Consider the following 26,030-nt stretch of genomic DNA (forward strand, 5'->3'; position numbering starts at 1 on the left):
CAGCTGGTCTGTACTGTGTATCACTTTGATTATGACACGAACCAGCAGTCAGTATGGCCGTATCTCCGATAAAAAGAAACGCATTAAAGAAATGCTGATACACATCTGCTGTCTCTAACCTGCTATCATTCAAATCTCAACCATTGGAGGATGTGAATGGAGATTTTTTTATTGCAAAAATAAATTCCCATAAATTCTGCCTTCCTGCGTTATCATGAGGACTCCACCGCACTCCGTGATGATTGGAGATTCCCCCTTTTTACACCGATCCACTGATCAAACACGCACTTTAAGTTCACTTCAATAAGGCACCATACTTTTAAAATCAGAGTAACGATAAACTTTTAAGTAAATATCGTAGAGAGTGTAAGAAGGCAGTCCATTACTGGGTCTAATACACAAACCCAATTGTTTCTTCTTTTTAAAAACACCTTTTTGGCGATAGGTCCCACTTGCCTGTTCAAATGTGATTTTATCGGCTAAAATTCGTACGTCGTCTGTGGATATAGAAGTACCATGGGTTGTACTGTGGTGACAATCATAAAAGGACTGATAAACAAGGATTTCAAGAGAGGTAAAATTTTATTAAATGTATTCGTTTTTTTTTTTAACGCAGATTGCTCATGTAGATTCCACCAATATTATTCGTATTGAAAGAGAGAGTTGCGAATGTTTGAGAACTTTGCGCACCTGTTCACAAGTACATGCATGCCAATCACTATTTCATATCGTAGGTATTATAGTATCTTATGCTAAACGAATTCGAAATAAATACATTGTTACCTCATAGTCAGGAAAAAATATTTGTATACGATCCGAAGATGAAGGACGTCCAGCACCTCGTGTTTGATTGATTGTAACTTTACCGCTGTGATGTTTAGTAAAAAACTCCAATATCGTCTTTATTTTCTTAAAACGCACAAAAAGCACTGACAGAGGCTTCAAGAACGCCATCATCTGGAAGTCAGTGATTCAGTTTTCAGGATGAATCTGTTTATCTATACATATTCAAACGAGAGAGATTGAGAGGGAAAGAATGAGAGATATTTAAAACAAAAGCATTTAACAACATTCAATAAATTACTATGTTCAGACACCCCCCCCCCCTCTCTAGACCAACGACACGAACAAAATGGAATTTTCAAATTTCCGGGAAGAAAACAGACGTATATTTCTAGCTCCGTACCGTGAAACATCTGACGATTTCAATAAGCCCTATTTACTTCCAGACTAGACTTTGTAGTACTACTTTGACTGTGTCTTAGTACTTTGATTTGTCTTTCATTTCTATGTAAATATTCTTTCGTCCTGAAGAAGTGACGGGTCTTCCCAAGAAAAAATGACAATTCAATATTGTTCGTGTCATTGGTCATTTTAGTGCTTTATACTGTTTGTCCATAATTTAGTATACGCTATGATATGATAAGATTTATTCCAAATTACATGTAGTTCGTTAGATAAACGTAGATGGGTTAATTGAAGGTCAGTAAAGGTCAACCAAAATATAAACCTTTCTCTTTATTTGTTGAATCATCTTCACACTGTTTAAATAATTGGGTTTAATTACAAGCAAGTCCCATTTATAAAAGTTTATAAACACCAATTTATAACCTTAGTCGGAAATGAGGCTTAAACGTTTTTCTGCTGTGCGACAGTCTAATATGACCAGAGGGCCAACCAAGGCTCTCTGCGGAATCCTTAGGGAGATGACACAATCTTTGTTCATGGAAACGGCCTGAGAAGATGAGAAAGATGTTGACAAACATCCCTTAAATCACACAGCCATTATCTTCATGAAAGGGGACTTTTTCAGCAGTGTTTAGAAAGTTTTCTTCTAGTAAACGTTGCTTTTTAAGAAGATAATGACTGCATTGTGCTGTTGCTCCACAGTAAATAATTTTTTTCTGAATATTTAGACACGTGTTCCAGTGGCAAGAGGAGTTATGAATAATGGATACGTCATAAAAATTGAATAAAGCAGCATATTTTTTCATTGGATACCGATATATATGGTTGAAGAATGGGATCCGCCAACACGAAATCACGTAAGTTTCTCAACAAGTTTGATTAAGCTTATGTCATGTTCAGAAAGCGCGGTTTTTTGTAGTTTTTATCTCTTAATGATTTCGCTGTCAGTCGTACGGAACGTCTGTTCAGACGCGAAGAGGCAGTCCGTGGTGAAATATTTATCATTCAAATTGTATCAGCATATATAGGCCTCGGTTCAATATTATGTTATACATGGAGTTTATTGAGAAAATTGCGGCTCACACAATGCGATGTCAAAGCAATTTTTGGGTCATATCTTGAAGGAAAACAAATTACATTTTGCTGAGACAGATCGTAATGGATTTTAAAATTTCTTTTCGTTCCATGTAATAGGATATCAGCGTTATCTCCATGACAAAATAAAAAAAACCACCTTTCTACATGTGTGACAAGTTCTGGAGTGTATACATGCATTTGTCCGTGGTGGAGGATATGATTTGTTATGAAGGTCGGGCATCAGTGCTTCTGAAAACACAGCCACCAATTTTCTAAAAGAAAAAACCCACCTCAAAATCACATAAATCATGATATCTAATAATTGTTTACATAATGCATTCTATAAATTGAATTCGGAGTGAATGAACTTTTGATTGATGCCTAAAGTTCAAAATCTGACACCTTTTGTGAGGTGAAATGAAATTTTGATAATCTGGAATTAATCTATAGAGTAGACCAACACTTTATACTCAAATCAATAACTGCATGCAAGATCTCCTCTCACGTTCTCTAATGACAAAGGGATGCAATAATACATCTACATCTATGCACGTCACCACAACCATTCTCTCAACCGCTCGGATAAATTGGCGTGAGACAGAAAGCCGTCCGAGACGTCTCCAATTTCATTATATATTTGTACGGCGTATTTAGATTTTTAATATAGACAGTTTGTTCCATCGTTTTTTGAAGGCCAGCCTCTGGTACAATTTTCTGCCGATTCTGCAGATTTCGCCATCATCAACCCTTGGCCATCCAAGACCCCTAGACGGTTTCACGTCATCAGCGTGCCAAGTAAGTGTCTGTATGGATGTGATAGTTGTCTGTAAAGTACTCCATAGAATTAAAAGAAACGGATCTATGATTTTTGGGGGTCGGGATGAACATGTAATATAGTACTTATAACAATGCAGTTTCATAGTCCATGAACGTGTAATATAGTACTTATAACAATGCAGTTTCATTGTCCATGAACGTGTAATATAGTACTTATAACAATGCAGTTTCATAGTCCATGAACATGTAATATAGTACTTATAACAATGCAGTTTCATAGTCCATGAACATGTAATATAGTACTTATAACAATGCAGTTTCTTAGTCCATGAACATGTAGAATATCATTTAATTTGATTTTACATCCGGGAACTTTAAAATATAATTTCGACGTTCCTGCTCTTATGAAAATTAAATTCTTTATTTATTTTTACTCAAACTTAATTAGTGTCAATCATACATTATTCTTTTATTAAATCAAAAACATGTTTCCCATTAAAACGTAAACTTTTACTACAAGTAAAAATCGTCAATGAAATTAAACAGTTTATATTTCAAGTGTATAATCCTTTCTTACAAATTTGGCCAAGAACTGTGCCTCGATATTAAAAATGATAAGAAATTCGGGCCAGCCGGGGGAAATCATTACTGAAAGAGTAAAAGAAATCAACGCAATTCTAAAAATATTTATTTTCAATTATCCTTAATTGTGTATATCAATCCTTTTGTTGAATTGGGTTCTGTATGTGGTAAAGTAATGAAGAGTGGGGTCTAGATCCTTTCATGTTGTCCCCCTAAGAACCTTTCGATTTGCAAGGATAAGTAAATTAATCCGATTGTAAGTGGAAATTGAATTAAAACTTAATAAACTTTCAGTGACATTGTAACTTTTAGTAACTACAGAGGGACATATACGTGAACACCTCCAATTCTAAAATGTGAACTTAACGAGTGTTATTGGAATCTAGATCATTCAACAATGAACACGCTGGAAAGAATTCGAAAATTGTTAGGACCGAAATTGAAAAATAATGCATGTATAGGTATGTATGTTTTGCCATTAGTTTTGAAAAATCACATTTTTGGGACCTGAATACGGCTGTCAGTCAGTCTCGACGCACTTGTTATCAAAGTCATTGCAAATGAAATATAAAAAACCCGAAGAACATACGTGTTTATACGAACAATGTAAGGTTCAATGCAAATATACTCTGAAAAACTATTCAAGTGCATAAATCCTGCAAGTATAAAAGGAAGTGTCATCAATTATTTCCTTCTCTTTATTAAACCAATATGTTTATCGAACGTGTAATGAATGCCACGATATTTCTCTATACATGGAAAATGAGAGCGGTACACAACACCTGAAAAAAAAGCCGTGTACTGTTGAAGATTCTGACCCCTGTCCATTTGAACGGCTAAGGAGCTCAAAAGTTGTAATGGTTTTTTTTTTGTCATTTAAACACTGAGAATTAATTATTGTTTAAGTTTCCAAGTTTTGTCAAATACACTAGATTAATAGATTAAGATGTATCATTGTTCACCAGAGAGAATTAGAGAGATTAGCGAAGCTCTGATTACGATATTAAACCGCTGCTTATCCATCGATTGTCACCGAATTAACCAGAATACTTATATTTGTTTTCTCATATACATTCACGGATTATCAGGGTAAAAGTTACTTAATCTCCACAGATCCGAAAAAAGAGCTGTCTCATTTCAGTCCGTCAGCAATGGGAAATTGACCTGTGGTGCTATAAGCATTAAAGAATAAGCGTTCATGTGCGAGGACATTTAGTAATGGCCACCGCATATTTTGGTGTAACTTTTCCCGATTGGGGTAAAATTGATGGACAGATATTCTATTGTGCTGAGGACAAGATAAAGAAAAACGATTCTTTGGTTCTTAAAGATGTCGCCACGTCTAAGTTGGATTGGCCGATAAGGAGTAGATCAAGACGTAAGAACAGTTTTAAATTTTATGTTGTGTTTGGTGATCGACATCACAGTTCCCACATATTTCGTTTAATGGACATAGTTTACTTTTAGATATTGCATCTGATCTGACATTCATAACACCGGTCTTTGATATCAGTAAGAAATATTTGTCAAAGTTAAAGATATATCTGATATATACAGCTGTCTTGTGTTTGAAGATAACTTTGGTATAGCCGCACTTCATCGACAAAACGGTAAATAAAAACGAATTTAAATCGTCAGCTATGAGATACTTTGTTTTAAAAAAAAATTATTTGAAAATCTTTACCTGACTAAAACAGTGATTCACATGCTCTTGAGCAAATCAATATGGACGACCTGGATTTTTATGAAGTGTCATAATCGTCCATAAAGTCTTGATAAGATGGTTTTTAATACCTCTTCTCTGTTTGCTTTCATTAAAGGTCAGCTTTAAAAATAATTTATGGAATTGTAATTGTTTCCTAAGAGTGCTCCAAAACCATCTTAAGAAGCAATCCAAAGATAAACATGCTCTCTGTATTTGTTCTATTTTGTTTTTATCACCGCCCGATAAAATCGCCGGTGGAGGTTTGCTTGTTTCAATGATAGATAGGTCTTAGTTTGTCTTGTTATTTGTTGCCACTGCAGAACTCTCCTGACAATTCGACAAATAGCGACCGTTCCCTAGGTCTTCAGAAGATAATGGGGTGCTCGTCTTGTCTTTTGGAGGTTAACTCGGGTAGTAGACACATAATAATGGCCGATTGAACAAATAACACCTCCTTAACTGAGCGGCCGGACAGGAAATTTGGAATGCATACCTTGCTAAGGAATATAAAAATGCAATTTATTGATTTCCCCCCAAAAGTTTCAACTATTCATCAAAAGACTTCTGAAATTATTTTCTGCACCCAAAATGAAAATATCACATGTTTAACGTATTACTACATTGTCTGGAAGCTTTGAATAACGTCTCTGCCAAAATGTCAATTGTGCATTTTCAAATAATCTTGATATCATGTTTTACTTGTATTGATATAGACCAAAGGGACCCCTAGTTTAGTCTTGGGAGCAGAAAATCTCGTGGAAAAATGTTAGCACTGCATTGTTAATTTGTTAAGGAGTCTCGCGCGCATGAGTTTACTTTTCCTTCTGTCTTCACTCCCCAGAGTACTAATTCAAAAACTGTATACATAGATAAATGTATAATTTCCTATAAAAGGATTTCCGTCTTCCACATGCTTCAAGACTGAAATTAAGTGCATTTTAGCATTTATTTGGTGCTGACAAGAATCCTTGCATCTCCCCCAGTTTTTGAAGCTTTGACTACTTACTATAAACTCCACGTTCCGAAGAAAACGGACGCTTATCGTCAGAATTGATGCTAGCTACGATAGTGACTGTGTGACGTGTCGTCTGTTTGAATTCTCTAGGTATGATAGTGACTGTGTGACATGACGTCTGTTCGAATTCTCTAGGTGTGATAGTGACTGTGTGACATGTCGTCTGTTTGAATTCTCTAGGTGTGATAGTGACTGTGTTATATGGTGTCTGTTTGAATTCTCTAGGTGTGATAGTGACTGTGTTATATGTCGTCTGTTTGAATTCTCTAGGTGTGATAATGACTGTGTGACATGTCGTCTGTTTGAATTCTCTAGGTGTGATAGTGACTGTGTTATATGTCGTCTGTTTGAATTCTCTAGGTGTGATAGTGACTGTGTGACATGTCGTCTGTTTGAATTCTCTAGGTGTGATAGTGACTGTGTTACGTGTCGTCTGTTTGAATTCTCTAGGTGTGATAGTGACTGTGTGACATGTCGTCTGTTTGAATTCTCTAGGTGTGATAGTGACTGTGTTATATGGTGTCTGTTTGAATTCTCTAGGTGTGATAGTGACTGTGTTATATGGTGTCTGTTTGAATTCTCTAGGTGTGATAGTGACTGTGTGACATGTCGTCTGTTTGAATTCTCTGTTTCTAAGAAAGTTTGGTTTGAAGGAAGTCCCTGGTTTATCTTTATATTATGTGTATGTCACTTTTTGGGCTCACAGTTGGGTCGATGTTTTTGATAGGTGCTAAGAACTGGTGAATTTAAAATTTGTACTTGGTATCTTGTGGCATTTGAATAAGAAAATAAAGCTTTCTGGCTTTCTATCAAGTAAATGCGAGTGAAGACCTTACTTGATATACGAGTTTGAGTGCACGTGTATATATTGCACTTATTACGAGTGGATTACCGTGTGGAATTTTCACGACCCTTAGATTTTTCTTGTATTGTTGTACCGAGTGAAAGTTTAAATTTTTGCTGTCAGTAATCTTGTATACCTCCATCGATCACGTTTTATTAAATGTCTTCCATATGTAGAATTATCTTCACTCTATATATATATAACTAGTATACCCCCAGTGGGAAAACTGGAGGAAGGGAAAATCCCATTTAATTGTCCTTAACAGTGCGTTAACTATACGGTAGATAGACTACAAGAATTATAATCTTTTCTAAATTCCTAAGAGTATTATGAAAATCAAAATTTCAATATTCTGTATGTTGTCTTTCAATATACAAAATCCATCTTTCAGAGTTCGAAAACACGGGTTATGTGGCGTAAAAATTCAAATTCAAGTTGTGATGAGGAAATACTTTAAAACTACAATTCCTTCTATCTGATTTGTTCCTTTGATTCAAAGTGTCTGTCTTTTATTGTACACTTCAGAAAGGCGGGGGAGGCACATAATTAGAATGACAAATTTCTTTCTAAATGAAGGTCGTGTTTACAATCGCCATCAAAGGAATCTCGATATGCGCTGCTTAGGAGGGGCCTTAATTAACACGTGTTTATATTTTTACCTGCTGTTCCCGTTCGTTTCTGAACAACTGTTTGACTTGTTCGTTGATTTGTTTCACTTTTGTCGACTTTTACGCGATTTTAAAATTTAAGCTGTGGACAAAGCTCGTAATTGAGACCACCCGAAGTGCTGACATTTTATTACTGATTTTGATGACCACTAAAATCTTTCTAGTGTGATTTTTATCACGAGTTTTATCCAGTGTAGTTCAAATTTCTTTAAATCTTCCATCTTTGAAATGTAGCCCGCGAAAACCTTGTCATCTGATAGGACTCCAAATATTTATTTTATGCATTATAAATTTTAATAAAGGGGTACATAATTAGTTCCCCCATAACTCCTGAGTATGACCGGAAATCTGAGAACAACTGACTTTAAGCTTTGTTCTTTGTAGATTGTATTTGCTGTGAGGAATTTTGACGGTGTGATTCACACACTTTCATTCATGATCGCTAATCAGTATTGCCATGGCCAAAAACCAACCATCGCACCATTTCACTAAAATAAAATGGTTTTTTAAACGGCAAAATGGCTAAACTGGAAAAGGCATGACTTGATTGTTTGTGATTTTGAAACTAGATAATAATACTAGCGAACAGGTTTGGTCCCACAAATGTATTTTGCTTTCACGGGCAAAGAATTTGTACATGTGCAAACAAATTAACAGAGATTAACACACGTAAATCAGTTCGGATATTATGTCGAAGATTTAGTCGTTCAAGTGGCGGACCATTGTTATCTAGGGGGTGGGACGGCTGTTATCGGGAGCTGAAAGGTAGGATCGCGGTCCTATGTCCATGTTTAGATAAGTAATAAATAACCTACCAGAGGTATATTATTGACATCTTCACTTCAATCGTTAAAGTTCATTTAGGAGTCATTTTTGGTTTTTCCCTTTCAACCTTTATTTTGCTAGATTAACTCCCATTATGGGGTTGTGAATTCGGTTTGGTCAGAGTAAGCAAATTCGTCACTTATCAGTGGAATGGAAGTGATTTCGTCAATGGTTTGTGGAGATTACGTGACTTCCATTCATTGCTAGGACTGTTCAATGGTTGCCCAGACTGTGATCATTAATATGAATTATATAAACAAGTAAGTTTTCTGAAACACTTTATTAATTTACATTGATATGTGCACCAAGATTCGATGCTGTGAAAATCTTGTCATTTTGTTTCTTCCTCACGCGAAGCTGTTAAGTTGTCGTCTGATTCTCAAGGTGTCTGTTGTGAATTTTGAAACTTTTCTTGTTCGCCTTCCTTCTTGACACTTCTATTGTCAAATCCCCGTTATTAAACATCTTCTCAAATTCGTTACTACGCCTTACATTACCGAATATATTTCTTTAAAAATAGATAATTTGTGACATTACCATTTCAAGAATTCGGGAGTGGATTATCTTCTTTAACAGGGGCGGGGATGGCAGTAGAGAACATTGATGTGTTTCAAATCCCAATGTCATCTGAAATTATTTTGCCTTCACGTTTTTTCTGCCATTCATATCGCATTTTATAGCTTCATTCTCCATTTACTTCGCTCTTGATGCTTTTGTCTGACATCAAGGAGAGACTCTTATGCGAACAATTAATGGCTTTCTGATCCATCCGGAAAGAGATTCCTTTCTGAATAAATTATCTGGAACATGTAGTCTGCGTGAACTTCGTCACTGAAAGCAAAACATTAAATAAAATTCACCGGTGAACGTCTTTGTTAAAAAACTTTTTTATGTGATGGATAAATGATTGTACGTGATTCTCTCTTTATTTCTTAGAGCACTTGTAAACCTCTGTAAGAAAACTCGAAGGCCATTGCAAGTCTCTGTGAATTCGAGAAGTGCTGGGTAATACATGGCATACAACCTTTACATTACTTGTATTCTTCTCACTTTGAAAACTCTGAATAGTGTCGTGTCTGTTGGAATATACAGCTGTCCAGCTCTTGGTCATCTTCCAAATCTATCGAGTTATTTCAATGTATTTGCGCAAAGATCTTTAGTGATGTATCCGATGATATAACTTGTAGAGGTTCAAATATACGACACTTTCCCGTCTTTTGGTTCCTTAATCCCGATCTTATCTGAGAAGTCACGCACTCTGAACAGAAACAATCTCTTCGTTACGTGTTTCTCTCACATTGTTTCTTTTTACTCTAACAAGCACGCTCCTATCGAGCTGTTACATCGCCTCCCCAATGCAACTCAAATCAACCATCACCCTCGCCGTGTCAGGGGTTATCTCGGTGTAAGTTTCTTTCTTTGAGTCCTCAGTTTCTGTCAAATCATTCTATTCGTTCAAGTCCCACACATCTGAAAAGCCCCTTTTTTCTCTTCAGAGAAGACATTGTTATATAACAACCGTACAGACTGATCTCTCTGTAGAGGGTAATTGGTTGTGAATCGTCGTAACCGTCCACGGGGATTCTACACGGAGTAGTTTCATGTGGTACAGTCCTAAATGCTATTGTGTATAAAATGAACGATGGACTCTGAATTAGTGTATTCGGTAAGTTTGAGAAGAGAAGCGTGGTTGTTGGTAACACATCCTTCGACCACGTGTAATGTTCAGTTGCCTCTTCATACATGTGATTTGTTTTTAGGCAATATGTCTACTGTCTGTTGAAAAGGGCCAATATAGTCAGATTTTCGGTTGTCCATCCTAAAGCACTACTATAGTAAGTTTGTCTGTTGTATATCCTAAAGGACCGATATAGGCAGTTTGTCTATCCTATAAAGGACTAATATAGTCAGTTTGTCTGTTGTCTATCCTAAAGGACTAATATAGGCAGTTTGTCTGTTGTCTATCCTAAAGGACCGATATAGGCAGTTTGTCTATCCTATAAAGGACTAATATAGTCAGTTTGTCTGTTGTCTATCCTAAAGGACTAATATAGGCAGTTTGTCTGTTGTATATCCTAAAGGACCGATATAGGCAGTTTGTCTATCCTATAAAGGACTAATATAGTCAGTTTGTCTGTTGTCTATCCTAAAGGACTAAAATAGGCAGTTTGTCTGTTGTCTATCTAAAGGACCGATATAGGCAGTTTGTCTATCCTATTAAGGACTAATATAGTCAGTTTGTCTGTTGTCTATCTTAAAGGACCGATATAGGCAGTTTGTCTATCCCATAAAGGACTAATATAGTCAGTTTGTCTGTTGTCTATCCTAAAGGACCGATATAGGTAGTTTGTCTATCCCATAAAGGACTAATATAGTCAGTTTCTCTGTTGTCTATCCTATAAAGGACTACTATAGACAGTTTGTCTGTTGTCTATCTTAAAAAACTAATATAGTCAGTTTATTATCCGATGTTTTATCGGAATTGTTCTATACCTCATGAAATAGCGTTCAGATTAGAAATTACGTAGTCTTTGATAATTCGTATTATACATTTTGAATATCCGGCAATTCAGTCTGACGTTGTTTAATTCTTCAAGAGAGTTTGGATTTGGCAACAGTGATATCTACCATTCTACACATTTCTTAAAAGTTTCGTAAAGTTACAGTAGTAAGTGTCCCTGTGAATGGTAACCCCACAGGTGACCCAGTACTGCTGTGTGATTCACTGCGGTCAAATATAAAAAATTCATTTCTCTCATTGGTATTTCAGTGTTAACGCGGCATTTCTTACCATTACAATCAATATTTAATGTTCTCTATTTGTTTCCGATTTCTGTGTACTAAATGCATATACCTATTACCAGAGCGGAATGCTTTGAGAGATTTGAGAAGGTCTGTTCGAGAGGTCATTTCACCGCTTATAATAACCGATAATCAATTAGTCAATCTCGAACTTTAGCATACATTTTACAAGAAAATCTGCTGTAGGTTTTGATTGATAATATGCTCAAATATTATCAATACATCAATGGTATCTGCACTGAAGACATGTCAATCTAAGAGAAACCATTGATGACAAGCATTGCGCGCCGAATTTTACAGGCTGAATTTAAAATACTTTCACCTACATTGTGTATACAACAGAAATGGCGTGAAATCGCTGTAAGCAGTTATTTAACAAACTCCATTATCTGCGACTTAGTGCAGTATTGTGGATGCACTCCTCTGTCACAATGCTATGTCAATATGTTAATTTTTTCTCTACCTGCAGTCACGTGGTATGTCTTACTCTGTGGGACGCTGTTCAGTCGGTCTATATAGATTTTACCTGTGCGAGTGTTGACATCACCTTTCTAAATTGACACATGGATTTTAACGTGTTACTAATGCTGTTTTACCGGTGGTAGCTTCCAGTTTGTAAAAATGGAATTATGTCCAGATTTTCGAGGCGGGAAGAAACCGTTGACGGACTGGCATGGTGTCATGTCGGACTTGTTTGGAGTGGGTCAGTATTTCTGTGCGTTATGGAGGGTTTTTATCGGTGTTTTCTGCAAAATATCGATCTTGTTATACAGGATGAATACAATGTGTTGTTATGCCCCAAAAGCCGTGTTATATTCTATAATGGAGAAGTATTCTAACTCATGTTTTTAGCTAAGTTTTGGAAAAAAAATTGTGAGAAATTTTCAAAGTAGATTTATATATATATAACATATACTACAAATGTACATATCTTAAACTTCTTTAAGCAGTACATATTTCCTTGTTGAATATAAGTCCTACAAGGAAAACATATTTCTTAATCATTTAGTAACTTTATTTCGAACGTCTGACAGCAAAAAATGTATAGAATATTTCCCGCTATCTTGATCTTTTCTCGTCCTTTTAAAATGATAATTAGAATTCATTCTGTAAATTAGAAATTATTGAAATAATTAAATGGGGTTTAAATCATAGTGTATTTTTTCCAAACTCATATTTCAGAAAACACATTATAAGAGGTGTAGAGTTTCATTTCAAGATCGTAAACTGAAAATATGTCTAGGTTTTTGGGGGAAAAGGTAGAAGGAAATCGCTAAGAATGACGAAACTCTTCTCGTCGAAATATGATAATTTTCTAGTCCAAGTGTCGGACTGTCATTCACTGGTATCGATGAACGGCAAGAGATTGTTATCGTGATGTATTTTGACTTATGATAGTATAGTTTCGTATGTCGGAGTCACCATTATTTCCCTTCTAGAAACTGCTCAAGTTTTTGTACAATCGCTGATATTGGATGCACAACAGCTTATCCGATCACAGAAGGGGCGGGGACTAGAAATTCATTTCTTTCTACTTTGAAGTGATTGGAATCTATCATGATCAAATATTACAAATAGGCAATAAATCAGACCTCTAACCTGTTTAAGAATTCGAGGGGCATATATTCCCACTGATTATTAAATAATTCATGTATTTCAATGTTATTGACCGACTCTCCAGTAAATGAGATCTTTTTATCGAAGCCTGATTTCTTTTTATGACTTACAAGATATTTCGTTTATTCTAATTGGTGAATTTGATTCTCTTTACTTCCTGCTGTGAATTGTGAATAACATTTCATTGTTTATTTCATTTACATTAATTACGGAGTCTTTCATCTAAATAATTTGTTTGTTTCACCTGAACTCCAGTCAGACCCATCTGTCAAATTTCCTTAAGCCGTAATTGATTACAGAAGAAAGTAATCAGGTTTTAATTCGTGTAGACTTGATGCGATTTACGAATTTGAACTGGGTGTGAACATGCAGATTCCAAAAGCCCAGTTGAAGATGGAACAGTAAGTTAATACCAGCGGAATAGATTAACTCACATAAATGGCATTCTGTCAGAAAATATTTATCTAATCCAGTTATAATACAAAGGATTTATAATTGTTGTCAACTGCATTCCAATTCCTTTACAAAATATGGATTTATTCTTTAGAAGGTCAATTATGTATTAAATTTTCCATTGTGACAAAATTTCAGCAATGCACTTATTTGATATTTATTATGGTACAAAGTGAAACACCTTTTGGAATGCTTGTATTACGTGTGTAATGCTAGTGTGGTTCTAAGCTTTAGGACTTTCTGACCTTAGCACAAAACGAGCAGAGAAATTTAGACGATTTCTTTGTGAAATAATTACACCCGATTTACAGGCTCGACCTCGCGTCTCCAGTTTTGTAGATAATATTGAGACTGTTTATTTCAAAGATTTAATTTTTGCCTGTATATGGTGTAGGGGTAATTGAATTAACGAAACTTTTGACGTGCACGCTAACTTGCACTCCCACAAACATATAAGGTATCGCCGAAGCTACAACACGCACTATTCAAGGTGATCAGAAATTTACTTTTGAGGATGTAAAGATAAAGAGGCAAAAGCACATCCTGAAATATTTATGAAACTTTTTCGGCAATAAGGGTATAACTTTTCAGATCATAAAGTTTCGTGACGAAACCTTGTACCTTAAAAAAATCTCTTTAGAAATTATGCAACTTTCAGAGGCGTATTATCGTCGCTGACTTTAGACTGGAAGTTTTGTGTTTTGAATTATCTGGGTGGAAGTGATTTAATGATAGCCTTTAGAGCAGACCAGGTGTGTGACTCTCAAACTCGATACATATTTCTGGAATCAATACCAGGTAAACTGTCAATTTCAAAAGTTTATAAAATACGTTTTCCAGTTTTGTTAAATAAAAAATAGAAGAAAAAATCAGCTATTCGCCCCACACCTGCACGTATTTGTTTCAAACTATGGATCGTATGAGCATTGCTTGGAATTGTTTTGATATACTACACGCAGGAATGGCTGGTGTCGGTTTATTTTAGCTCACGAACTGCAACGCGGTTTTGCTATACTTATCTGGAAGGTATACAAACCTGGAGAAATTTGTCAAAAACCTACAATTTGAATCATTGATAAAAAAAAAAGCAACAGAGTGTCGACATTGATAACAAACAAACCAATCACTACGACAGACCACAAAGCCAATCGGTAGTTGTTGTATAGTTATCTAGCTTTTAATGACTTGTCCCACATCTATCATATCTATCTTATGATAGAAAACAACGATTAGGCTAGATATGAATTCCGTTGTCGAAGGACTTGAAATCCAGGCTTATGAACGATTTATCGAATAGAAAGTCCCAAAATGGATAAAAACAGCATTATCTCGTTCCATAATGAAAAGCAAAATGGACGGGGTAGCAGAAATACTTTCAAAAACCAAATTCCATTGGATAATGAAATGATGGATTACATTGCCAATAAATCTGAATATCGAGACCCTGGTTTTTGTCAAAGACAACGGGATCATTTGTCGTTTATTTCCACCACACACTAATAACTGAAAGATGTCAAATTTAGTTATTGTTGTGTGGACGTACACCTCGCGTATAACCGAAACTTTGAAGTCGTCAAATTTCAAGTAAGGCGACACAAGAGGAAGAGGTAATTAATTTGTGAATGCATAATCCTCGAAAAGACCCGAAAGAAATCTTCATTGAGACTTTAATATTTCTTGATAATATCAGAGGTATTCAGACAAGAAGGATGCACTTTTAACTGGCAGACATATGATACGTCAAGCAGAATTCGGCGAAACTATTTTTTGACAAGCGAACAAGAACAGAATATTATAAATGGCGGTATCAAAATTTACATTAATAATGTTCTCCTATCTCATTATTAATGTGGAAATTTCGAACTTCAACCTTGAGAAGAACATGATTATGGCACACCCGCCTATTCGGTGTGTACTTGGAGCAGAATGCAAGAAAGGGTCCGCCATTGTGTTTTCTAGCGCTCCAATATTGACACAGACATTGTTTCCTTTATATTGCTCTCAATATGTTTTAATGCAATCTTCGAATTTGGTCCTAATGGGTTAATGGGTTTGTGTTCACTGAGCAAATAGCGTGTAAGGAGTGAAAACAAGTGTTTCTGGACCGTGCAAGTAACGCCCTCTGCAAGGACTACCAAGATATTTTTAACCTGTCGGGGTCCTTTGTTTAAACTTTGCCATTTCTGTTGAAAGTGCAACATTTTGTTTGAAGGTACATCGATTCTTTTCAAGAACCTGTGTAAACAGGGAGTTTTCACGTGTTTCTCTTTTTGTTGTTTTTTTTTGTTACCAACGCCTTAAAAAATGTTTTGTTGGCTGAGATCTGAGAAAATGTTCAGATATAATGCCGGACAGGCCTTCCGAATATGGGATTTTCAGGAAATCGAAGGCTATTTGTAGGAGAAGACTAATAACCCCAAACCATTAACGATGTATGTACATAACAACACTGCTGGTCGTGCGACACTTTACACGTGGCGCCGTCCATTATTATACCGTTACTGCTTAATAAATCACCGTCTAGAGAATTAATGTGCAATAAGTGGCTTGCTTACATCCCTCTGTAAACTCCACCATTGTTATATTCACGTACCAGCGCCTCTCTCTTGTTGTTTTTTTTTTTTTTACTGTTATGACTGATAGAAACAACAGTGATTTATAATGCTTTTGCATTGGAAATAATCCGCCAGTTTTTCTCATGACCAGCAAACAGTTACATAAGATAAGAGATAAGATAAGTTTATTCCAATTTTGGGCCCAGAGGACATAACAGTAAGACAGTTTATAAAGAAGGAAATTCAAAAAAGAAAGAAAGTTTACAACATTAACTACAGGTTACATAGACTGCAAACTGCATGTGGATGCAGCATGTTGGGGAAGCAAGTACATACATATATGAATTGCTAATCATGTATATATACAAGTACATACATTCATATGTACCACCTTTTAATGCAAGACAAGATATAGATCGGCAATAACTTCCGGTGTTGTCCCAGCAACTCCATGCGGATGTTGACTTAAGTCTTTAAGATTCCAGTCCAAATATTTTGTGGAATTCTTTGACTACCAAATCCTCAGGGTTTTGTGTAATGATATCATTGAATGTTACTATGTTTGAATATGGGAAGGGACGGTTGAAAGTATTTCATTGAGGAACACCCATCTGTAATCCGTTTTTGGAATGTAAATTGATGTCAAAATCCGATGTTTTTGGCCTGAATACGACTTACTTCTGTTTAAGTGAATTTGTTAAGATAACGGTAATAGAAATTTTCCGGCCGATTACGCGAAGGGTAGACGGGTCCTGTCCTGGTGCATTGTGCGGTTGGAATCAGCGCGTGCACAATATTTGGTGGAAAGTTAATTGATTTAGAATGGCATCGGGTATAATACAATTTTTTGCGGGTTACCAGTAATTACAGAAAGTGAAAATATATTGAATAGCTCGTCAATGATCCGGTAATACACCCGTGTTTACGTCACCAATTCTATATTACTCATCGATCTGTATCATTCGATTGTCACTGGAGCGATTTTCTATTTTTGAGGAATTTAAACTTATTCACTGTTGACATAAAAGATTACCACCCAATTCATAACACTTACCATAAATAAACTCTCCTGTCCTCTTTAGAAGAGTTTATTGATCGCGAGTAGAAGCCAGCCTGTCCCCGAGGACTGTATTGTACATGTAAACACGGGGGCCACCAATTCATATGTAACTTGTGCTTATTCGCCCAAAATGTTGTTCGCAATCAACCCCAGTCTGACGTTTTACTCGAGAGATGTCCCTGACCGATGGGGTGAGTAGAAATAATGGATGTGGAATTTAAAATTTTGGTCAGTTCTTTAATTTACTGTACATTGTATATTGCATTGTCTTGTTTTTTATTACTAAGAACCATACAGGTATTATATTTGAAGTATTTACAAAGAAAGGCTTGTACAGTAAACATCAAGTAACCTGATATCCATTGCTATATAAACAGAACGCGTAGGATACGTTGAATGATGGAGGACAACTTCTAAAATATTGTACACATTTCTGTTCTTGTATAGGATCCCTCAACTCGGGGCTGTTGTTATTCAGTTGATAACAATATAAAAAGTGGGTGTCATTTTTTTTTTGGTTGTTTTTTTTCTGACATAAGATCATTGTAAATTGGTTAAAATAGAAAATAATGTCCTGCTTCTATTACTTCTGCTCTTGAACGTAAATTTCAAGTTCTTTCATTAATACTGAACTGGTTTGACTTCAAGTTTGTGTGAAGATAAACGATATTTATCAATGTATTGTATATAAATGTTTGGTTTCGTTAAATCCAATTATGGTTTAAATCCATCATTAACATATTCATACAATTTGTACTTTGGTGAAGTCTTAAACAAACTATTTGCTTCCTGCATAAATATATAACGTATTAAGTACTTGTTTCACTTAAACGTAAATACCATGATCCCAATTCCATGCATACATGTTTATAAATTCCAATCAATTTATCAAATCTTTTACATAGTACACTACTTTGAATTGTATCTATAACTTTTCTAGGTGTAGACATATAACAAACAAAGTGTCTGCTTTAATTTCAACCAGTAATTCACGATTCTATAATTTCTGTTCAGGTCTAGACGTGTGGGTCTTATTTCAATGTACATGTGTACGTCACCATAGAAACGGGTTTCTTCTTGACATACAAAGTCCTTTTAGTGTGAATATTTATATGATTTAAAAAAAAAAGTTCACCACTAGTTTGCTACAATACCGATGCACATATAAAAAAAGGGACAATTTTGATATTTACATAATCTTATTTTAGCCAACAAACAAAATAATCTTTTTACATTCTGATGTTAAGACACTTAGTGTTTTATGAAAATTACCATTAGCGCTCAATGTGTGAATGGTGCCTGTACAATCGCTTATGTAAATGATAACGTTCTCATATCACCAGTAAGAATCTATGCAAGTGCAGTCTGTGCAGATGCTTTTCTTTGACTTTATCAGCGCATTACTAAAATTCGTCTGCTCCTGACGCAATACCTGCAGAGACTACTCGAAACAGCGTCCTTTGGATGGGTAGTGTAGCTGGTGCGCTGAGTCACACAGAGAAACAACCATAGTACTTTGTCCAAAAATTCTTGACATAATCAATAAAATTATGTAACATGTAGCTATTAAAACTGCATGTTATCTGACATTTCAAAGATCCGGACTCAATCTTTTAAAAACTGTGAACTTTTCATCGTACACAGGCCTGACACTATCAGTGATTATTTATGCATAAAGATTTCAATTTTTTCTTACGCCAGGACTGTAGACTTTGACGTAATATCCTAACTGATCCTCAAAAGAAAAGAAACGAAATGCGAGTGACGGAATGCCAAATTTTGTTTCTAGCTATATAATGCAAAGCTTTAGGTGTCAGTCCGCGTTACAGAAGCCAATTTGTTATATTGAAATGGTGACTCGAAAAGCTCATCACTCCATTCCTTGATTAGCATAATATTTACATCTGAAAGTAGCCTAATGCTCTTGGCCATTGTTGGCGAAACCATAATGATGAAATGTTTAGATATCTATCGCATGTTAATAAAATTAATATTTCAGTGGCCATTCTTTCCCTTAGAAATCTTTACGATCTTATCTATAGTGCCTTGCGAGTTTTATTCTTCAAAATCTTTACGGCGAGTAGACATTTACGTTCAAACCACCAATCAATTGAATCGATATGAAATCTTATTGCTGATCTGAAAGTAAAATGGCCCTATACACCACACGGCCAGATTTCCTCATTCGTTGGAAATAAAAACATAAACATAAAGTTTTAAAGACAGATTTTATTGCTTTGCGAATACTAATTATTAGGATTTTATCGCTTTAAATCGTTTCACCTTAATCTTGTCTTCGAAACTTGTTTATGATGATTTTAGAATCGATTGGGGATGGATTGATAGTGTATCGTGTATTGCCGGTAAAGGACTGCAAAATTTAGCCCTTGAGCAGGGAGGGATCTTTATCGTGTCACACGTAATGTGACACGTGGCATCGGTTTTTAGGGTCTCATCCAAAGGACCAACCCCATTTAGTCGTCTCTTACGACAAGCAAGGGGTACTGAGGACCTATTCCAACCCGGATCCCTACGGGAATGGTGTTTTCTTCATTCCGTAAATGTATTATATTCAGCATGTATGACATTGAGCGGGTTTCAGCGATTCATAATATCTACATGTATCATAATTTAATTAACCATTACAAATGAAATACATGTATTACTGAATACTTAACGTTATATTTGCTAAAATGAATACAGTCGTTGTGAAACATTACAGTTCGTATAAGGTTCTGCTGTATTTATTGAAATATAATTTTAAAATCAAAGTTGGATCATCTGACGATACACTTTTCTGCTTCAAGTTTTCCCTTATCAACTAACAACCCCTTTTATCAACTAAATCTGTCACACGCACAACAGGAAGCGGTACTTTGGACGGTATACTGCGGTCTTATGTCGCTGTGATGAAGGATTTAAAGGATCCGGCTTGTAGTCCCGAACTTTGTCAGGAGTTGTAGTTTTCCAATTGTTGCTGTCATTGAGGTGTGGAATATCTTGTATCATAGAGAGGGGGGATTTTTATCTGTTTGTTTCATTTATTGTGTTAATTACATGTATAAAGGAAAACCTGATATTTCCCGTTAACTCGCGTAAATTGGAGCATGGGTGAAATTCAAGTGGGTAAAACTGTTATTTTCACGATCTTAGACGGGTTTTTAGAGGCAATCAAAGGGTGTTTCATCACTGATAATAGGACCAGTACATAATGTTTTCGTTCTTAAAGACCCTATCATTTTCTACTTGATTTAATTTTGTGTTTTTAATCGTTCCCCCTTGATTGTGTCTAACCCCCTAAACGGAGAGGTAATGATATAACCGAGTCAATTTAAATCGAATTTGGCAAGGAAAATGACAATGATTGTCGACTGAACGTTTCACGTCGATGTTTGTTCGGAGAGGTAATTTTAGGTTTCTGTATGGGTTCTGTAGTGGTTTGTGTGGAAACGTGTACAATTCACCATTGTAAATCATTACCTAAGAAGAAAACCCATTTCGTCAAGATATTTACAAAATGTGTAATACGATTATTTCGCCACTGTAATTTGTATTTGATAATAACTGATAACTCGTAATTTTTACTTCAAGTGTTGAATGACTGCCTGTAAATAGATCGATAGCAGAAAGACAGATTTACAAGATTGAATGCAAAATTTACAAGCGACAGCCATTGTATGGAGCGCTCAGCGTTCTTGCAGTCTAAGCGCGGTTTCCCGGCTAGTGCTTAGTGCTCTGGATCGTCTGCCTGTAAAACTGTCGTCTGCTTTGATCAAACGAAATTTCTCAAAATAACCAAAATATTTTTATATCAAAATGTAATGCAACAGAAAAGTAAGAGGTACATTGTAACCCTGTGTAGACAAGACAGATCAATACTTGCCCGTCTGTGTCAAACAATGAAGGACAGACTCGAAATCGAATTTTCGTATGCCAAGACCCACACATGAAAACGATGTGTGCAGTTATAGATCTATTTGACAAATGGGCAAAACCGGTCCAAATCGATGATCTATGAACACAGAAACTGTGCATATATACTTTCATAATGTTATAAATGGTAAATATTGATGGCAGTTTTAAGCAACTTAACATTTGGTTTGGAAACAACTGATTGATGTAATGTAATGACGTTAATTTTCCCTTTGTAGATCCGTCCATGACCGTGGAATCGGCCCATGACTCGTCCTCGGGCTTCGCCTCGGATGTGCCTAGTTATACGTATTCAGGAACAAATATGTCCACGTTTAAAGGAGGTATGCGATCGGACGCCAGTGACTCGCCTTTTGAACTCAATTCTCGAAAATACTCAGATGCCAGTGATTCTCCCTGTGAAACATCCACACGAAAAACTCACCGGAACTTCACAAGTACCCCAAAACAACCAAACCACTACAACGCTCATGACTTAAATATGCATTACCGAATGTCCACGCCCTCACCGCTTTCCTATAGGTCATCGTCTTCCATAGGCACTCCGTCCTCGCTGTCACAAATATCTCAGAAGTCATCACAACTTTCTCATTCGAACACGTCCAACCAACAGCACCATTCTCATCTTCAACCACCACCATACCCACAAACCCCTGTTATCAGCTACAAAAACCCTGCTTACGAATACCAACTAGACAAGCACATGGAACAAATACAGTACAATATCAAACGAATTGAGCTACAGGAAGACTCTCACGTGACCAAAGGTAGCAAATACCGACATCACAAACCGTCCTTGTTCGATTTGATCACCGATGACGTCATCGTGAAAATATTTTCTTATTTGTCCTCAGACCAACTGTGTAGGTCGTCACGTGTTTGTCAGCGGTGGTACAGGGTAGTTTGGGATCCACTGCTATGGAAACAAATTGTGATAAATAGTGAACGTATCAATGTGGACAAAGCAATTAAGTACTTAACAAAGCGTTTGAGTTATAATACTCCGACAGTCTGTGTTATTGTGGAGAAAATCAACCTGAATGGGTGTGAAAAACTCACGGATAAGGGACTGCATTCGATTGCCAAACGATGTCCTGAGCTTCGGCAGCTGCAGATACAGGGGTGCTCAAATGTTACTAACCATTCGTTGTTCGAGGTGGTGTCATACTGTGTCAATCTCGAGCATCTAGATGTTACAGGTTAGTATAAAAACATGACTAAACAGTGATAAACGACACCTTGACTTTAGCACAGTTAGTGTAATATTATGAATTATGTTGAATTATGCCCGGTTTTATTGCTGGAGTTTAATCAGGTTCTGGTGCTCTGTTTCGAAGTTTTATGAAAAATAAAAAAATAAAACTCTTCAAGAGCATTCTCAGTGCATGGCAGCAGTTGGCACACACTGTATGAATAACAGCAAAAAGTTACAGTCTGTTCAGATTTCACACTCCCGCTTTATCAGTTATTGTTAAACCTTTGAAGGTGACATTGAAATGCAAAGCGTATCAGACAATAAGATGGATTCCATTTCACCGAAATTAAAGGAACATGGGTGCACAATCTGCCCTACATGTCGTCAAAATTGAAAGGAAATTTTTAATAGAATCAACACCAATGAATTCATTTATGGTATAGAGCACAATTTATTGGAATTACTTAATTCGTGCTGAATTGAAAGGAGTACCCTATGATCTTCTGTCCGCCTAATCTCCCCGCTACACCAGAGAACCTCCTCAAGGTAGCTAAGAACGAAGGAAGACGTCTATTGTGTCCCCATAAACAAAACAATGTGAAGGGCCATCATGACAAATTTTCCTTGTTTCACCATTACAAGGGCCATAAACCTTTAGTTATGGCGCATTTTCTTTGCAATTTTAGGCCTAGGTATTATTAGGTCCTGTAACTGTAACAGGGGGAAAATGTTTTTATTGAAAGAGGAAGACACTTATCAAGTAGACTTATACTGTAGGGGGTAACATGTGATCCGTCAGGATTCCAGAGCCTTTTTCTCATAGCTTAATTGATTTTTTCATTATAAATCCTGACGGAAACATGTATACAGATTGTAGTCTTAAGCCTGTGTCTTATTTAAAAAGGGTATACTATGGAAGATTAAATTTAGTGGCAGAATTTTCTTGTTCATATCGTTATTATAGGACTTCCAATGAGTTATTCTTCGAAGTATTTTAATTATAGATATGCATATAATGGTTGGTTCTCGTGTCAAGAAACGTCTTGGTTAGGATAAATAAGCCCTAGGTTCAACAAAGCAAATTCTCTTGTTGATTAAGCGTCACAATAGAATTTTATTTTCTCAATGTTTTCTCTCTAGATTCCGTACTTTGGAAATAGTTTCCACTGAGATCTAATTCTTTAAAATTTCGGTGCTTAAATCTCATAATGAAGTTTAATTACAGACTTACGCCTGAAAGAGAAATTGTGCCAAATAAGAAACTGCACGGTTCCATGCACAATGATATAAATTAACACAAACACCTCAAAAACTGCCCACAAAGGATAATACAACTGAGGGTACAATGACACTTCCTTATATTACGTTTAATGTCAATAACAGAAACTAAAACCCGAAAAAACACAAGAGAAGAGTATTGTGCCATCTTCGAGTGCTGCCATGCTTTCTTTCAATATGCTCTTGCAATGACGAGGAGAGCTGGTTTTTCAGTTTTTGATGACTACTGGCAATATTGACACAGAGAAGGATTGCGATTTAACGATAAAAGCTCCTAGCCACTTATCTCTGTCATCAAACCCAATGTTCGATTAATGTTCTCCACATATTTATACTCCATGTAACTACCTTTTGTCCGCGTAGGAATTTGTGACAAGTCAGAATTGACAAGTTGAGTTCATTGTGTTCCTCTTTACAAAATCTTTTGTCAACATTCCTCCCAATTATAAACGATTCGTACATATTTGCTGTTTGTCATGGTGACTCGTGATATTTCAATTATTATCCAGTAATAGAAACGAGATCACATGTTATATAACATATTGTTATTATGGTATTGCATTGAATGTAGGACTTGATTGAATTTAGGACTTGACATTACCATTGTTATAATCTGACAGTATGATTAGCGAATCACCTCGACACACATTTAAAAACACTGATAAAAGAAAGTGCAATTTGTACAAGAAAATATGTACAATTTTTCTTTAATAGTAAAGGTTTGTTTTAGTAAAAGTTTGTCCAATGAAAGGTGAAGATAACGAAAGTGATCAATCTCATAAATCCCATAAGCAATACTAAATAGATAGTTGGGCAAACACGGATCATGACTAAAATATTTTGTTTATATTTCAGGATGTCCGTGTATTACCCGCATTAGCCTGACCCCACAGATCATGCAGCAGGCCACCGCCCACCATTTGCGTCAGATTTACCTCCGGACGCTGGACATGACGGACTGCTATGCTCTAGAGGACGAAGGTCTACAAGTTATCGCCACTCACTGCAGTCAACTGCAGTTCCTATATCTCAGGAGGTGTGTTCGAATAGGTGACGCCGGACTTCAGTATATCGCTCACTATTGCTCAGGACTTAGGGAGCTGAGTATCAGTGATTGTAAAAAGGTTACTGATTTCGGTGTGTGTGAACTGGCAAAAATTGGGACCAATTTACGGTATCTCAGTGTCGCAAAATGTGATAAGATATCCGATGTTGGAATCATACAGCTGTGTAAACAATGCACAAAACTTCGCTACCTGAACTTGAGAGGATGCGAGGCCGTATCTGATGACTCAATGGACGTTCTTGCCAGAAACTGCTCAAAGATAAAGTCCCTCGATATTGGAAAGTGTGACGTCACAGACGAAGGACTTTACGTTCTGGCTCAGAACTGTCCCCAGCTAAAGAAACTCAGTCTGAAATCATGTGACGCCATCACTGACGCGGGAGTGAAGTTCGTGGCGAAATCTTGTAGACAATTGCAGCAATTTAATATTCAGGACTGTCACTTGACAGTGGACGCTTACAGGACGATTAAGAAGTATTGTAAAAAGTGCTTTATCGAACACACCAACCCTGGATTTTACTAGTTCCATCATATAGTAATAAAAACTCCCTATATTTATTACAGACCCCTGTTGATTGTTACATTTTTGATTAAATTAAAATCATATAAACATGATTTGTCTTTCTACTATAAATGAAAACTCATCTGATGATTTTAGTACATTTGTAAACTAGATGCTGTCATTAATTAAGATAGCAATATATGTAAACTGACGTTAAAGGCTATTAATAGCGGAAATGAAGCCAGCCTGACTGTACACATTTTAGTGGGTTTATATAATTTATAATTTTTGTCATTGTAGAATCTCTAGTTACATAGGACTGACCTTGTCCCAGAACAGTTTAAATGGTCACCCAATCAGAAATTATAAAGCACCTTGCAATTGCTAAATCAATTGAATAAATTAATCTTGAAAACGTGAAAACAATGAACAATGGTCAATCTCATAATTCCTGTAAGGAATCCAAAATTAAGAGTTGGGCAAACATGAACCCCCTGGGAACACCATAAGTGCTTAGAAAGTGTAAGCATCCCCTTTTCACTGGTCACATCCGCCATGAGCCATATATCTTGATTATGTAAACTTAGTAATTCTTAGTAAAAAAAAAAATAGCACTTAAAGAACGATTTAACAATTTGCATAAAACACGTCAGATAGCATTCGACCTAATGATAAGTTGTATTTGTAAATTAGATCTTAATGATATCCAAAGAATTTGCGAAATGCTTACTTTAAATGAGACTGTTGAAACCCTTGTGATATCAACTTATTTGTCAGTAGACTGATCATACGCAAAACATGCTCTTGCGTATCGAATCAATTGAGAGACATAAACACCACTGATTGATTGATGATCACATGCAAGTTTCATCACTGTATAATCTATTG

At 36.1% G+C, this 26,030-nt stretch overlaps 1 protein-coding gene across 4 annotated transcripts; it reads left to right on the forward strand.

Moving 5' to 3' along the window:
• Positions 1-221: 221 nt before the first annotated feature.
• On the forward strand, positions 222-25,255 carry LOC125645922 (F-box/LRR-repeat protein 7-like). Of its 4 annotated transcripts, XM_048871938.2 has the most exons (5): positions 222-574; positions 1,917-2,045; positions 2,959-3,060; positions 21,320-22,300; positions 24,430-25,255. In XM_048871938.2, exons 2-5 carry the CDS (start codon positions 2,021-2,023, stop codon positions 25,161-25,163), a joined length of 1,842 nt encoding a protein of 613 aa, XP_048727895.2. In that variant the 5' UTR covers positions 222-574; positions 1,917-2,020; the 3' UTR covers positions 25,164-25,255. The 4 variants fall into 4 exon arrangements, with proteins under 4 accessions (XP_048727895.2, XP_048727898.2, XP_048727897.1 ...); XM_048871941.2 differs by lacking the exons at positions 222-574; positions 1,917-2,045; positions 2,959-3,060 and adding an exon at positions 8,652-17,359; XM_048871940.2 differs by lacking the exons at positions 222-574; positions 1,917-2,045; positions 2,959-3,060 and adding an exon at positions 11,925-12,186.
• The last annotated feature ends 775 nt before the right edge of the window (positions 25,256-26,030 follow it).

This window comes from Ostrea edulis, chromosome 6 (genome assembly GCF_947568905.1).
Source record: "Ostrea edulis chromosome 6, xbOstEdul1.1, whole genome shotgun sequence".
NCBI lineage: Eukaryota > Metazoa > Mollusca > Bivalvia > Ostreida > Ostreidae > Ostrea > Ostrea edulis.

Bases quoted from the DNA above. Each gene is read 5' to 3' on its own strand.
- LOC125645922 (XM_048871938.2), top strand. From the start codon at position 2,021: ATGGGATCCGCCAACACGAAATCAC. The intron at 2,046-2,958 runs GTAAGTTTCTCA...CGTTTTTTGAAG, and splicing joins ATCCGCCAACACGAAATCAC to GCCAGCCTCTGGTACAATTT. The intron at 3,061-21,319 runs GTAAGTGTCTGT...TTCCCTTTGTAG, and splicing joins TCACGTCATCAGCGTGCCAA to ATCCGTCCATGACCGTGGAA.